A 12,363-nucleotide genomic window follows, 5' to 3' on the forward strand; every position below is an offset into this window, starting at 1 on the left:
CAAGGTTGTGTATTTTACTCCCATGATTATTAACTACCAGTATTGATAAGGAAAACAAAAGTTACTTTTTAAAAAATTCAATTACAGGGGTTGGTACTGTGGCTTAGCAGGTAATGCTGCTGCCTGTGACAATGGTATTCCATATGGGCATGCGTTCATGTCTCAGCTGCTCCACTTCCCACCCAGTTCTCTGCTAATGGCCTGGGAAAGCAGTGGAAGATGGCCCAAGTGTTTGGGCCCCTGCCACCAACATGGGAGACCTGGATGAAGTTCCTTGGTCTAGCCCAGCCCTCCCCACTGGGGCAGTGAACCAGCTGATGGAACTGAACCAGTGGATGAAAGATATCTCTCTTCTGCTTCTGACTTTCAAATAAGTCAATAAATCTTTTTTTAAAATAGTAAATAAAAAATAAATAAGTCCAATTAGAAACTCTGGACACACAGAGGTACTGAATTGAAATTCCAAGATACCATGTCATATTCTAAAATAATTAAATGAACATAGAACTCCATATATGCGAACTTTGTTCCCTAACATTTATCATAAAAAATTTCAAACATAGATAAGTGGAATGAAATGTATGTTAAGCATTCATATTCTATCACAACTTTTTTTTCTGTATTTGCTTCTTACTTTTGTAACCATCTATCTTACACACCCTCAACTGTTATTTTTGTTGCTGCTGCTGATGCATTTCAAATTAAGTTTGCAGAAATTAGTGAATTTCAGTACTACAGCCAAGTACTTATTTAGTAGGTTTAGTTTTAGGGTAAAACATGCCTACACGGACACAAATGCAAAGGTATCATTGAGTGAGTTTTAACAAACACATCCTCATATAATCCAGATTCCTATCATGATAGAGAACAATACCATCACAACAGAAAAACTCCTTGATGTACACTGATTTTAATTACACAAGCAATGCAGACATGATCTAGGTAGAAGGGCTGATCCCAGTTTGTTCACAGTGGTTTGGAGGGGACTTCAGATGTACCAGTGGTATTTTAATTTTATGCAAGGAAAATGTGAGCTTGTTCAAAGAGTGATCAAGAAACATAAAAATAACAAACCGTGGAATTAGCCTAACCTAGTACACTTTTTCCTTTAAAGTCTCCTAACATTCAAGACATATTTGCATATCTCAACTTGAGAGAAGGCCAATGACAGTCAGACACATAGCTAGCAAACCTGTGCAGCTAATGAGCCTCTTGAAGGGCAAAACCTAACCACTGACAAAGGGATCTGGTTCCCTGATTTAGAATCCAGTACTGCTTACAAACGCTGGGTAGAGTGCCTCTGATCTTAAAACACTACAGCTAATGGTGACATGGTGTTTCCTCCAGTCAGGGAACAGGAGTCAGTGCAGTAGAAGAGGAGGACACAGAACATGCCAAGACTTGTATGGGGTCACACCTTGCAGGAGTATGTGGTGCCGCAGCCAGACTACTTCCACTACACAGAACTGGGGCGCCACTGCATGCATCTGTGCTGCAGAGGCCCACTTCAGCCAAATGTAGCAGGTCACAAGGATTCTAAAAAGCTTACCTAATTTCCATATGAAAAGCGTTATCTAAAAAGCAGAATTTACCAACCCACACACTAACTTCCAAATGGCCTATCTGAGAGAAAAAACATGAAACACAGCTTACCGTGACTGTTCCAGCGGAGGCTAAATCCGATGGATTCACAGAGCTTTGGTATGCGATCCTGTTGTGCACAGAACTCTGGTCATAGGAGGAAGACGTTGTTACTGGACTAGTGGAGCTCAGGGACGAGCTGGTCAGATTGGAGGAGGTAATGACTGAAGTTGTATAGGTGGAGTTCTGTACTGCACTGGTCATTGGTAAAGAGGTATTCAAAGGATCACTAAGAGCAAAAGGTATTAGACACAAATTTATGTCACTTCACATAATTTCATAAAATAGGACTACATCATTTGATTGTTGTAGTCTAAATTAAAAATACAACTATAAATGTATACTATTACATGATTTAAAATTTTTATTTAACTTATTTACTTTAGAGGCAGAGAGAGACAGAAAGAGACACAGAGAGAGATTCCCCCATCCACAAGCCCACTCCTCAAATGATGGTAACAGATGGGGCTGGAACAGAACTGGGCTAGGGCTAAAGACAGGAAGCAAGAACTCAATCCAGTTCTCCCATATATGGTGGCAGTAGTTCAACTACTGGAGCCATCACTGCTGCCTCTTTAAGATTCTGTAAGGAATTCTATAAGGAAGTCAGCTGTCTGACTATATTTTAAAAAGGGAATTCAAGGCCGGCGCCGCGGCTCACTAGGCTAATCCTCCGCCTTGCACACCGGGTTCTAGTTCCAGTCGGGGTGCCAGATTCTGTCCCGGTTGCCCCTCTTCCAGGCCAGCTCTCTGCTGTGGCCCGGGAGTGTAGTGGAGGATGGCCCAATTGCTTGGGCCCTGCACCCCATGGAAGACCAGGATAAGTACCTGGTTCCTGCCATCGGATCAGCGCGGTGCGCCAGCCGTGGCGGCCATTGGAGTGTGAACCAACGGCAAAGGAAGACCTTTCTCTCTCTCTCTCTCTCTCTCACTGTCCACTCTGCCTGTCAAAAAAAAAAAAAAGAGAGAGAGAGTAATAAAAAAGAGAACTCAAACATCAAGTGTAGAATGTGGAAAATTATTAAAAACTCAAATATGAGATTTTCTACTTATAAAATATTCCACTGAAAGACAACTGATATTACAAAACTGTGTAGAAATTGGACCCTTCAAATATTACTTGTAAATGCTGAAGCCACATACAAAACAAGTTTGGTATTCCTGAAATGATTACATATAAGAGTTATGGCATCATCCAGCAATGCTACTCCTTAGAATATAGCCAAAAGACTGGGAAGCACACAAGACATGTAACAGAGTGACCGAAGAGAAGGAACACATGTCTACCAACTAATGAATCAGCAAGCAAAATCTCACGTATTCCCACAAGGACATTTAAACATGGGCGAATCTTGGAAATGTTATTAAGAATTCAGACACAAAAGACCTAATACTACATGATTCTCAGTGTCCAGGATAGGGAAAAGATGGATTACTGGCCCGCAAAGAATTGGGGTCTGCTCCAGCTATGGGGTATGGGGCTTCTTTTGAGGGTGATGGAAAAAATGTTTTCGAATTAAACAGGATGTACTGTCTCCACAGGGTAGTTTTTTAGAGCAGTGGCAAGTTGTATACCTTAAAGACTTTGAATATAAGCTGATGGGAATCTGATTACTGTTTTCACTGCTTGGAGCTGATCCAAATTCGGAGAGAGAGGGTTCCGATCCAAACTCCAGGGCTCCAAACTGAACATTTAAACCTGTGACATCTGCGGAGCCAGGCATTTCCACCGCAGAAGCAGGAATCTGTAAAAGCAAAACTGTCATGTGAGAAACAAGGATCAGGAATTCTGCATCATAGAGACCTACAAGACAACCCAGCCCGCAGCTGGGTTACCTGGGCAACACTGACCCCCCCCAAAAAAAGGTGGGGGTAGAATGAGAGATGGAAAGGAAGGGAAAAGGAACAGTACTTTTTTTTTTTTTTTTTTTTTTTTTTTTTTTTTTTTTTTTTTTTGACAGGCAGAGTGGACAGTGAGAGAGAGAAACAGAGAGAAAGGTCTTCCTTTTGCTGTTGGTTCACCCTCCAATGGCTGCCGCGGCCGGCGCACCGCGCTGATCCGATGGCAGGAGCCAGGAGCCAGGTGCTTTTCCTGGTCTCCCATGGGGTGCAGGGCCCAAGCACCTGGGCCATCCTCCACTGCACTCCCTGGCCACAACAGAGAGCTGGCCTGGAAGAGGGGCAACTGGGACAGAATCCGGAGCCCCAACCAGGACTAGAATCCAGTGTGCCGGCGCAGCTAGGCGGAGGATTAGCCTAGTGAGCCGCGGCGCCGGCCCGGAACAGTACTTTTTAAAAGAAGAGTGAGGAGAAAAGAATGAAGAAAAACTAAAAGTTAACAGAGGAATGGTCAGTATTAATGCACAGCTTTGGGGGGGGGGTGCAGCGGCAAAGGCTCCAGGAGGGAAGAGTAGGCATCCAGTTTACTCTATTTCCAGGACACACCACTTAGAAAAGCATTACCTGGTCGAGGAACCACACACCCTCCATACACAGCATACAGCAAAGTACACAACAGATGTGTATTAACCAGCTGGTTAATCAAGTCTACTTTGAATTAAGGTGTCAGGCTCTTGGTACAAACCCATTTCTTCTGATATTAAGCCAGCAACTCAGAAATGGAGAAATCCTCAAACAGTGGTAAGCAAGACTTGAAAAACACTGCATCATAGTTTGAGAATTGATGTTCCAACAAAAAACAAGATGCTACAGTGAATCCACCTTTGGGATTGTGGCCTCATCACGAAAGCCCACCTTAGACGCTGGAGGTATCCGCCGCTTAGGCAGTTTGATGTGTTTGGGCTGCGGCTGGTGGGCAGACACGGCAATATTTTCCACAGTCAGGCTGGGAAGTTGCAACAGTTTGTTCACAGTGGAGGTGTTGTCTCCTGGCACGGATTCTCGGAGTTTTGCCTGAGAAGGAAAGGACTCCAAACCAGGAGGAGGAGCAGGGACAGCCTGGGTCTGGTGCTGCTGTCGCTGGCTCAACTGGCTAAGGACTGGGGATGGCTCAGGCTGAGATTTGAAGTCTATGAAATATGTAAAGAAAATAACAGCAATAATTAATTATTTGGCACAAGAGCTTCAAACTCCATTTCCCCTCATCACTGGTCACAACAGGGCTTCAGCACAACCAGTTTCTCAAAATCATCTTCCAGCTGAATCTCTTTATGGATCATAAACTATGCAAATCTGCTATATGGTAAATGAAGGGTGCCTGGATATGTTTGCACTTTATTTCTTATGCAAAGATACAGATTATGCTTTATAGACCACTTGGAGGAACTGTTAACAAAAAATCTTGAGGTACTAAATATGTTGGAATAATAAACGAGAATTACATATTTATTGTTTTATGGATTTTATACATATCTTTAAAAAATCTGTTATTAACTTTTTCCTAAGTAAAACACAAGGCAAAAAAGTTATGGCAAATGGAATGAAAGAATAAGTTCATTTTGGTGAAAAATTTAACCCATGCACATAAAAGGTTTTCAAATGCATGGAAAATACGTATATGAAGAATTTCAATGATTTGAGCTGTTGTTGCAGGAGTGGGCATTTCGGTACACTTGATTAAGCCACTGCTTGGGATAAGCACATCCCATACAGGAGTGCTGGGGATCGAGTTCCACCTCCACGTAGCTTGCAGCTTCCTACTAAAGCACCTGGAAGGTAGCAGTGATGGCTCAATATCTGGGTACCTGTGACTCACATGGGAGACCTGATTAGACATGCTAGCTTCCTGCCTTTGGCTCGATCCAGTCCCAGCTGCTGTGGGAATTTGGGTAATGAATCAGCAAATATAAGTTATCTTTTTCTGTCTTTCAAATACATAAATAATTTTTAGAAGTTCTTCTAGAATAAATTTTATTCCATTTTCCATTAATTTTTTTTTGATGTGCATCCATATGCTATCATAAAATCCAAAAGGTACAAAAACGTATATGGTTCCATAGCCTCCCCACACTTGCTTCACAAAAGCAAACACTACTCAGTTTTCTGAATATCTTCAGATCATGTGTCAAACATACAGACACACACACAGTACCTTATTTTCTAATAAATCATTTAATTTTCAGACTGCTATGAATTAATATACAAATGACTACTTTCTTCCTGTTCATTACAAAATAGAAATTTTTAAAGTATTTATTAATAGGTATTTTTAAGTACACTTATTAATAAGCTTTTTAAGTTTTCTAACCTCTTAACACAAAGTAATGAATATAGTTCTACATACAACATTTTGTTCAAGTAGAAGTACATCTGTAGGATCAATAGCCGTTAACAGAGTTGCTGGTTCACAGAGTAAATTTTAAATTTTGACTAACACTTCAAAACTGCTATCTAAAGATATAACCTTTAAATTATTATTTATGTATTTGAAAGAGAGGGTTCTCTCAAATAAACCCAATGGCCCTGGCACCAAAACAGGGAGCCAGGAACTCAACTGAGGTCTCCCACATAGATGACAGGGACCCTGCCACCCAGGGTCTGTGTTAGCAGGAAGCTGGAATTAGGAGTCATAACCAGGTATTAAACATAGGTACATGTTCCAGTGCGGGATCCAAGTATCCTAACCAGCATCTTAACTGCTAGGCCAAACAATTGCCTCAGAACACATCCTTTTAATATACTCAATACCAAACTTTACCTTTCTAGGTTTGATTGGTAGAAAATGGTATAAATGAAAAGCAAGGAGACGGCGCTGTGGCTTAGTGGTAAAGCCTCATCCTACAATGCTGGCATCCCATATGGGCACTGGTTCGAGACCCGGCTGCTCCACTTTCAATCCAGCTCTCTGCTATGGCCTGGGAAAGTAGCAAAAGAAGGCCCAAGTGCTTGGGCCCTTGCACCCACGTGGGAGACCTGCAAGAGCTCCTGGCTCCTGGCTTCAGATCAGTGCAGCTCCAGCCATTGCAGGCATCTGGGGAGTGAACCAGCAGATGGAAGACTTCTCTCTTTCTCTAACTCTTGCTTTCAAATAAATAAATCTTTTAAAAAAAGAAAACAAATGCAAGACATAATGATAAAAATGTGCATGAGCATCACTTCACACACTGGAGCATTATTTTCTTATGGGAGTCACCTGTATCTCTTTTGGCTGTATTTTTCTTTGGTTTTACCTGCCTGTTAATCTCTTTTTTAGTACTTCCTTTTATATTAAGGAAATTAACTCTTTGTACATGATATGAGTTTCAAGTCTTTTTTTTTTTTTTGGACAGGCAGAGCGGACAGTGAGAGAGAGAGACAGAAAGGTCTTCCTTTGCCGTTGGTTCACCCTCCAGTGGCCGCTGCGGCCGGCGTACCATGCTGATCTGAAGCAAGGAGCCAGGTGCTTCTCCTGGTCTCCCATGGGGTGCAGGGCCCAACCACTTGGGCCATCCTCCACTGCACTCCCTGGCCACAGAAGAGAGCTGGCCTGGAAGAGGGGCAAGTGGGACAGAATCCAGTGCCCCGACCGGGACTAGAACCCGGTGTGCCGGCGCCGCAAGGCGGAGGATTAGCTTAGTGAGCCGCGGCGCCGGCCGAGTTTCAAGTCTTTTTCCTTAAGTTGTCTCATCTACCTTTTGATCTGGTTATGCTATTTCCTGCCAAATCAAGAAAAATTCCTCTCACATAGACATTATAGGAATGCTTATGTGTAATTTTTTTCTACCATCTTTCTAGATTCATTATTTATGTTTAATTGATGCATCTGGCACTTTGGTGAAGGGATACAACTTCACTCTCCCACCAGACATCTGATTACAATAACCCACTTTTTCACCACTGATTTCAACTGCCACGTCCATCATAAAGGACAGCAGTGGGTAATCTTTTTCTGTAAATGTCATTTACAGAGTTTTATTTTAGTAGTTGAAGGCCAGCTGCCAGCAATGACTCAACTTTGCCTGTGCAGTTGAAAGTACCCAGACACTGGGTACTTAGGCTGGATTTCAACAAAACTTAATTTACAAAAAATAAAGGCAGACTCAAATTAAATCCATTTGTGAACATGATATTAGAGGCATGTATCAAAAAGAAGTGCTTTATAACATAGGAATAGTGTGCCTATCCTAAAACTCAGTAGTGCATGTATAAAAAAAAGTTAGCACTATTGGCCAGCTGGCCCTCAGATGGTAGCCTGGGAACAGGGACTGATGGCACGTGCTATAAAAGGCTGCAAACACACAAACCAGTAAGAACTGCTCACTCTCTGGAATGTCTGTACATATAATGTGATTTATACTCAACATCTGCTTTCCTCTTTAGAGCCTGTACATCTGTTATGTACTAGATTCATTATTCCTTATAATATAAAAGGAGGCAGAGGTTATCTACACATGTAGTCCACAATAAAAGCACTGTGTGTGGGGTCTCTCAAGGTGTTTCCTTGGTAGATACTATTCAAACCTAGAAGGAGACTCAGGTACTTTCAACACTATAAGCCATTTCACTCAGCAGAGAAATACATACTTCCAGGTGTTTGCATATACCCTAAACACAACCAGCCCAACACATCAATTCTATGTAATGTGACCCCTGAAATTCCATAATTTAATGTAGTATCTGAGCAACTGTTGGGGAACAGTGGTTTAATGTCATACTTTCTGTGGGACTTCGCTTTAGAACAAATCCAGCTCACACATTCTGACTTTACAAGGCAAACCACAGAAAAATAGGCAGAGTTTGACCAAATATTGTGGATAAATGCAAGTTAAAGAATGAGAAAAAAAATCACAAAAGTAGGATTTGAAATGTTATCCACATTCAAACCTTTGTCGTCACCTTACTCTAACAGAGCTCAGGAAATTTTGTGAACGCATTGCCTCCAAGTGTTGTATACTCATACTCACATGTTTCTGACATACTTTGGCACAGCTGTTCAAGGAATGAACTATTTTACTATTACTATTAATAAAAACCACCACAACCATTACCATTACAAATGATAATAAATCAAAGCACATATTACATGAGGGTGTTTCAAATAGTGGAAAAATGGAATTACAAAGAGTTTATATTGGTGGGCTACTGAGAGCATTTGGGGAGTAGATGGAAGATCTCTATCAGCCTGCCTTTCAAATAAATAAACAATTCTTTTAAAAAACATTTTTATTGGGGCCAGTGCTGTGGCATAGTAGGTTAAGCCGCTACCTGTGGCACCAGCATCCCATATGGGTGACGACTGGTGTCCCAGCTGCTCCTCATCTGATCCAGCTCTCTGCTAATGGCCTGGGAAAGTAGAAGATGGCCCCAAGTGCTTGGGCCCCTGCACCCATGTAGGAGACGTGGAAGAAGCTCCAGGCTTCAATCAGCCCAGCTCTGGCCAATGAAGCCATTTGGGGAGTGAATCAAAGGATGGAAGACCTCTCAGTCGGTAACTCTGCCTCTCAAAGAAAATTTTTATTCAAAATCTATACTCATTTTTAATTCCATTTCCATGAACTCTTTGAAGTACCCTCTTACAAGAATAATATAAATATGTAAAAATGTCTTTACATAAAAAAATTTAAAAAGAAATATGTCTGAACAAACTCTACATTTGAGAATACAAGTCAACACACACTGATGCTTAGCATGGCTTCAGTAGGCAAAAACGGCATAGAAAATGTATACTTACCAAAATGACTAAGGACGGAGGGCTGGGATGCTGAAGGCTTGAGGTCCCAAGAAGTAGTAGTTGTGGGGGTACTCGCACTATTCTGCTGTGAACTTGGGGTGGTGGTAAACTGGCCCAAACTTGGAACTTTCAACTGGTCCAAGATCTGGGAGCTAGTGATGTTCCCCATTTTGGATGGTGCAAGCTCTCCAAATCCTGAGCCAAGAACGGATGACTTGAATGGGAAATTAAAAAAAAAAAAAAATTCTCAGCAATATAAAGAATTTCCAACATACTCTTTACTTAAAAAAAGAAAAAGATTTAATCTATTTATTTGAAAGGCAGGGTTACAGAGGGAGGAGGGGAGAGAAGGAGAGAGAGAGTACAAGCGAGAGTGTGCCAAGAGAGACGGAGACAGAGATCTTCCATCTGCTGATTCACTCCCCAAATGGACACAACAGCCGAGGCTAGGTCAAGCCAAAGCCAGGAGACTGAACTCCATTGGGTTTCCCACATGGATGGCAAGGGCCAAAGAACTCGGGCATCTTCTGCTGCTTTCCTGGGCGCATTTGCAGGGAGCTGGATTGAAAGCAGAGCAGCAATGGGGCCAGTGCCATGCTCAGTAGGTTAATCCAGCTTCCTGCAAATGTACCTGGGAAGGCAGCAGAACATGGCCCAATTGTTTGGTCCACACCAGACATGTAGAACATGGAGTTCCTGGGTTCCAGCTTCTGCCTAGCCCAGACCTGGCCATCTGGGGGTGAGGCAAGTGATGGTTTCCCAGAAGATGCTTCCCATCTTCCTCTAATCCATCAGCTAGTTTTATCAAATACATTATCTGTATGTTTACAACACCATGAAATTCCTGAGTCAATGACTACAGCCATGCCTAAAATGCCACTTAGTATAGGGCCTCTCAATGTCTCCTACAAATTTAAATCAATGGAGAACTTTTAAATAAGCATGTTCACATACAAATGCATACACATATACAAACACACACAGGGACCAAATTCCCATCTCAAAGATTCTCACTCATTTTGTCTTGAGGCTATCCTAAGTATTATTATTGCTACTACTACCATCATTACTGTTGTTGCAATTTACTATGTTCCCTAATGGTTATAAAGTGCTGTAGAGTGGAAAACCATCACCCTAGTACAGTGTTAAACAGTCAATTTGCACTCCAGTTTCTCAAGGTGTAACACACATGAAGGTCACTAAAAATCCAAGCACTGGAATGCTGGGTTGGTACTGTGTTGAAGTCAACATGTGGAATGCCAGCATGCCACTCCCGAGAGCCTGGCTGAGAGTCCCAGCTAGTCCACTTGTGATTCAGCACAATAATTAATTATCACTGCCTTTGTTTGGCAGGAGGCAGTTTGGCCCCAGTTAAGATAATGATTCCCACATCCCATGTCACAGTGCCTACAGTCAAGTCCCAGTTCTGCTCCTGATTCTAGCTCCCTGCTAATGCACACCCTGAGAAGAACTTCATGTTGGCTCAGGTATTTGGGTCCCTGCTACACACACAGGAGACCTAGATTGAGTTCCAGGCTCCCAGTTTCAACCCTGACCCAATCCCAGCAGTTGTGGTCATCTGGGAAGTGAACCAGCCACAGGAGCTCTCTCTCTGCTTCTCAAATAAATACAATTTTTCAAAAGAACTCAAGTGATACCCATGAACTCAGTGCCAGGCTGAGAGTCAGCGAGGACTTCACAGCTTTACACCAGTAGGAGATAGAAACACAGAAGAGAACAACAGTGGTTCACTCAAAACACAAAGGTTCTAGTTATTGGGCCTTTCTTTTCAAAACAGAGATGGCAGCATGCCCATTTCAAGCACTGACACCAACTCAAACAACAATGACACTAAACATGCTAAGCCCCAAGCCCACAATGTGACATGACTGCATGGAGAAGACAGTAAGAAAAAATACACATTTTCTTTTATTTCAAATTGTATTCATCTGAAAGGCAGAGAAGCTGAGAGGGAGACAGAGACCAACACAGAGATCTTCCATTACTAGTTTAGTCTCCAAAGGACCCACAACAGCAGCAGCTGGATCTCCCACATGTGTGGCAGGGACCAAGGTACTTGAACCTACCAGGGTTCATATTAGTAGGAAGCTGGAATCAAGCAGAACCAAGACTTGAATCTAGGCACTCAGACCCAAGATGCAGAATTTCCAAGTAGCTTTTTAAATCGTTTTTTAAAGTTTTAACTATTACATGGAGAGGGAGAAGGTGAGCTCTCCCATCTGCTGCTTCGCTCTCCAAATGACCACAGTGGCCAGGGCTGGGATTCCATCCAGGCCTTCCATGTAGATGCTTGGGCCATATTTCCACATTAGCAGGGAGTTGCATCAGAAAAAAGCAGCCGAGATGCAAACCAGCAACCATACGGGATGCTAGCATCGTATGTGGCAGCTTTACCCACTGTGCCACAACATCAGCCTTCACAAGTAGCATCTTAACCATCATAGCATACACCCAACCTTAAGTCTGTAAATTCACTTTTCTCAGGGTACAGCAAACAATTTGACCCAGGTAGGGAAGAACATTCTATTTCTCAACAATACATTTCAGATAAAAACAAATAAACAAAAAGTCAAAATAATCATCACTAGTGAAAATACAGGTCTGTGTTCACAGCCCTTTCAATCTCCTCTCGGGCAGTCTGAACTTCCTAAAGTTAAGCAGGGATTTCATGTAACCATTATACAACTAGATTCTATCATAAACTACACTCCGGCAGTCTGCCTTCACACCCTTCAGTAATATATTTCTCAAAGTTCTTTCTGACAGCAGAAAGTCAGTCTCAAATATACAGCACTAGATGACACTGTTTCAAGGAAACACATGGGACTTCATTACATCATTAGTATTTAAAAAAAATGTCCAATTTTACAGAATAACAAAAATATGTAAAAAATGTAAACACAAAGTCAGATTTGGAAAGAACTATTTTTGCATGATTTGCAGCAAGCCAAATTACTTGCATTTGCGTTTAAATAAACTGAAACAAAAGCTTAATGTATTAGGGGCTGATGTTGTAATGCATGTTGTAAGTTATGATTTGCAGCACCAGCATCCCATATCGGCACTGGTTGGGTCCCGGCTGCTCAACTTCT

At 42.0% G+C, this 12,363-nt stretch overlaps 1 protein-coding gene across 30 annotated transcripts in view; it reads right to left on the minus strand.

Annotated features, from left to right (window-relative positions):
- UBAP2 (ubiquitin associated protein 2) overlaps window positions 1–12,363 on the minus strand; it is a 112,325-nt gene that overhangs the window by 19,043 nt on the left and 80,919 nt on the right. For 22 of the 30 annotated variants that reach the window (XM_070053388.1, XM_051856871.2, XM_070053377.1 and 19 more), the window contains 4 exons: window positions 9,251–9,464; window positions 4,396–4,670; window positions 3,217–3,386; window positions 1,654–1,870 (listed from right to left, as the gene is read on the minus strand). In XM_070053388.1, coding sequence (XP_069909489.1) covers window positions 1,654–1,870; window positions 3,217–3,386; window positions 4,396–4,670; window positions 9,251–9,464 — 876 coding nt within the window. The remainder of the gene's footprint in view (window positions 1–1,653; window positions 1,871–3,216; window positions 3,387–4,395; window positions 4,671–9,250; window positions 9,465–12,363) is intronic. The other 8 variants (XM_070053385.1, XM_070053369.1, XM_070053358.1 and 5 more) reach the window with 1 other exon arrangement.

This window comes from Oryctolagus cuniculus, chromosome 1 (genome assembly GCF_964237555.1).
Source record: "Oryctolagus cuniculus chromosome 1, mOryCun1.1, whole genome shotgun sequence".
NCBI classification, from domain to species: domain Eukaryota; kingdom Metazoa; phylum Chordata; class Mammalia; order Lagomorpha; family Leporidae; genus Oryctolagus; species Oryctolagus cuniculus.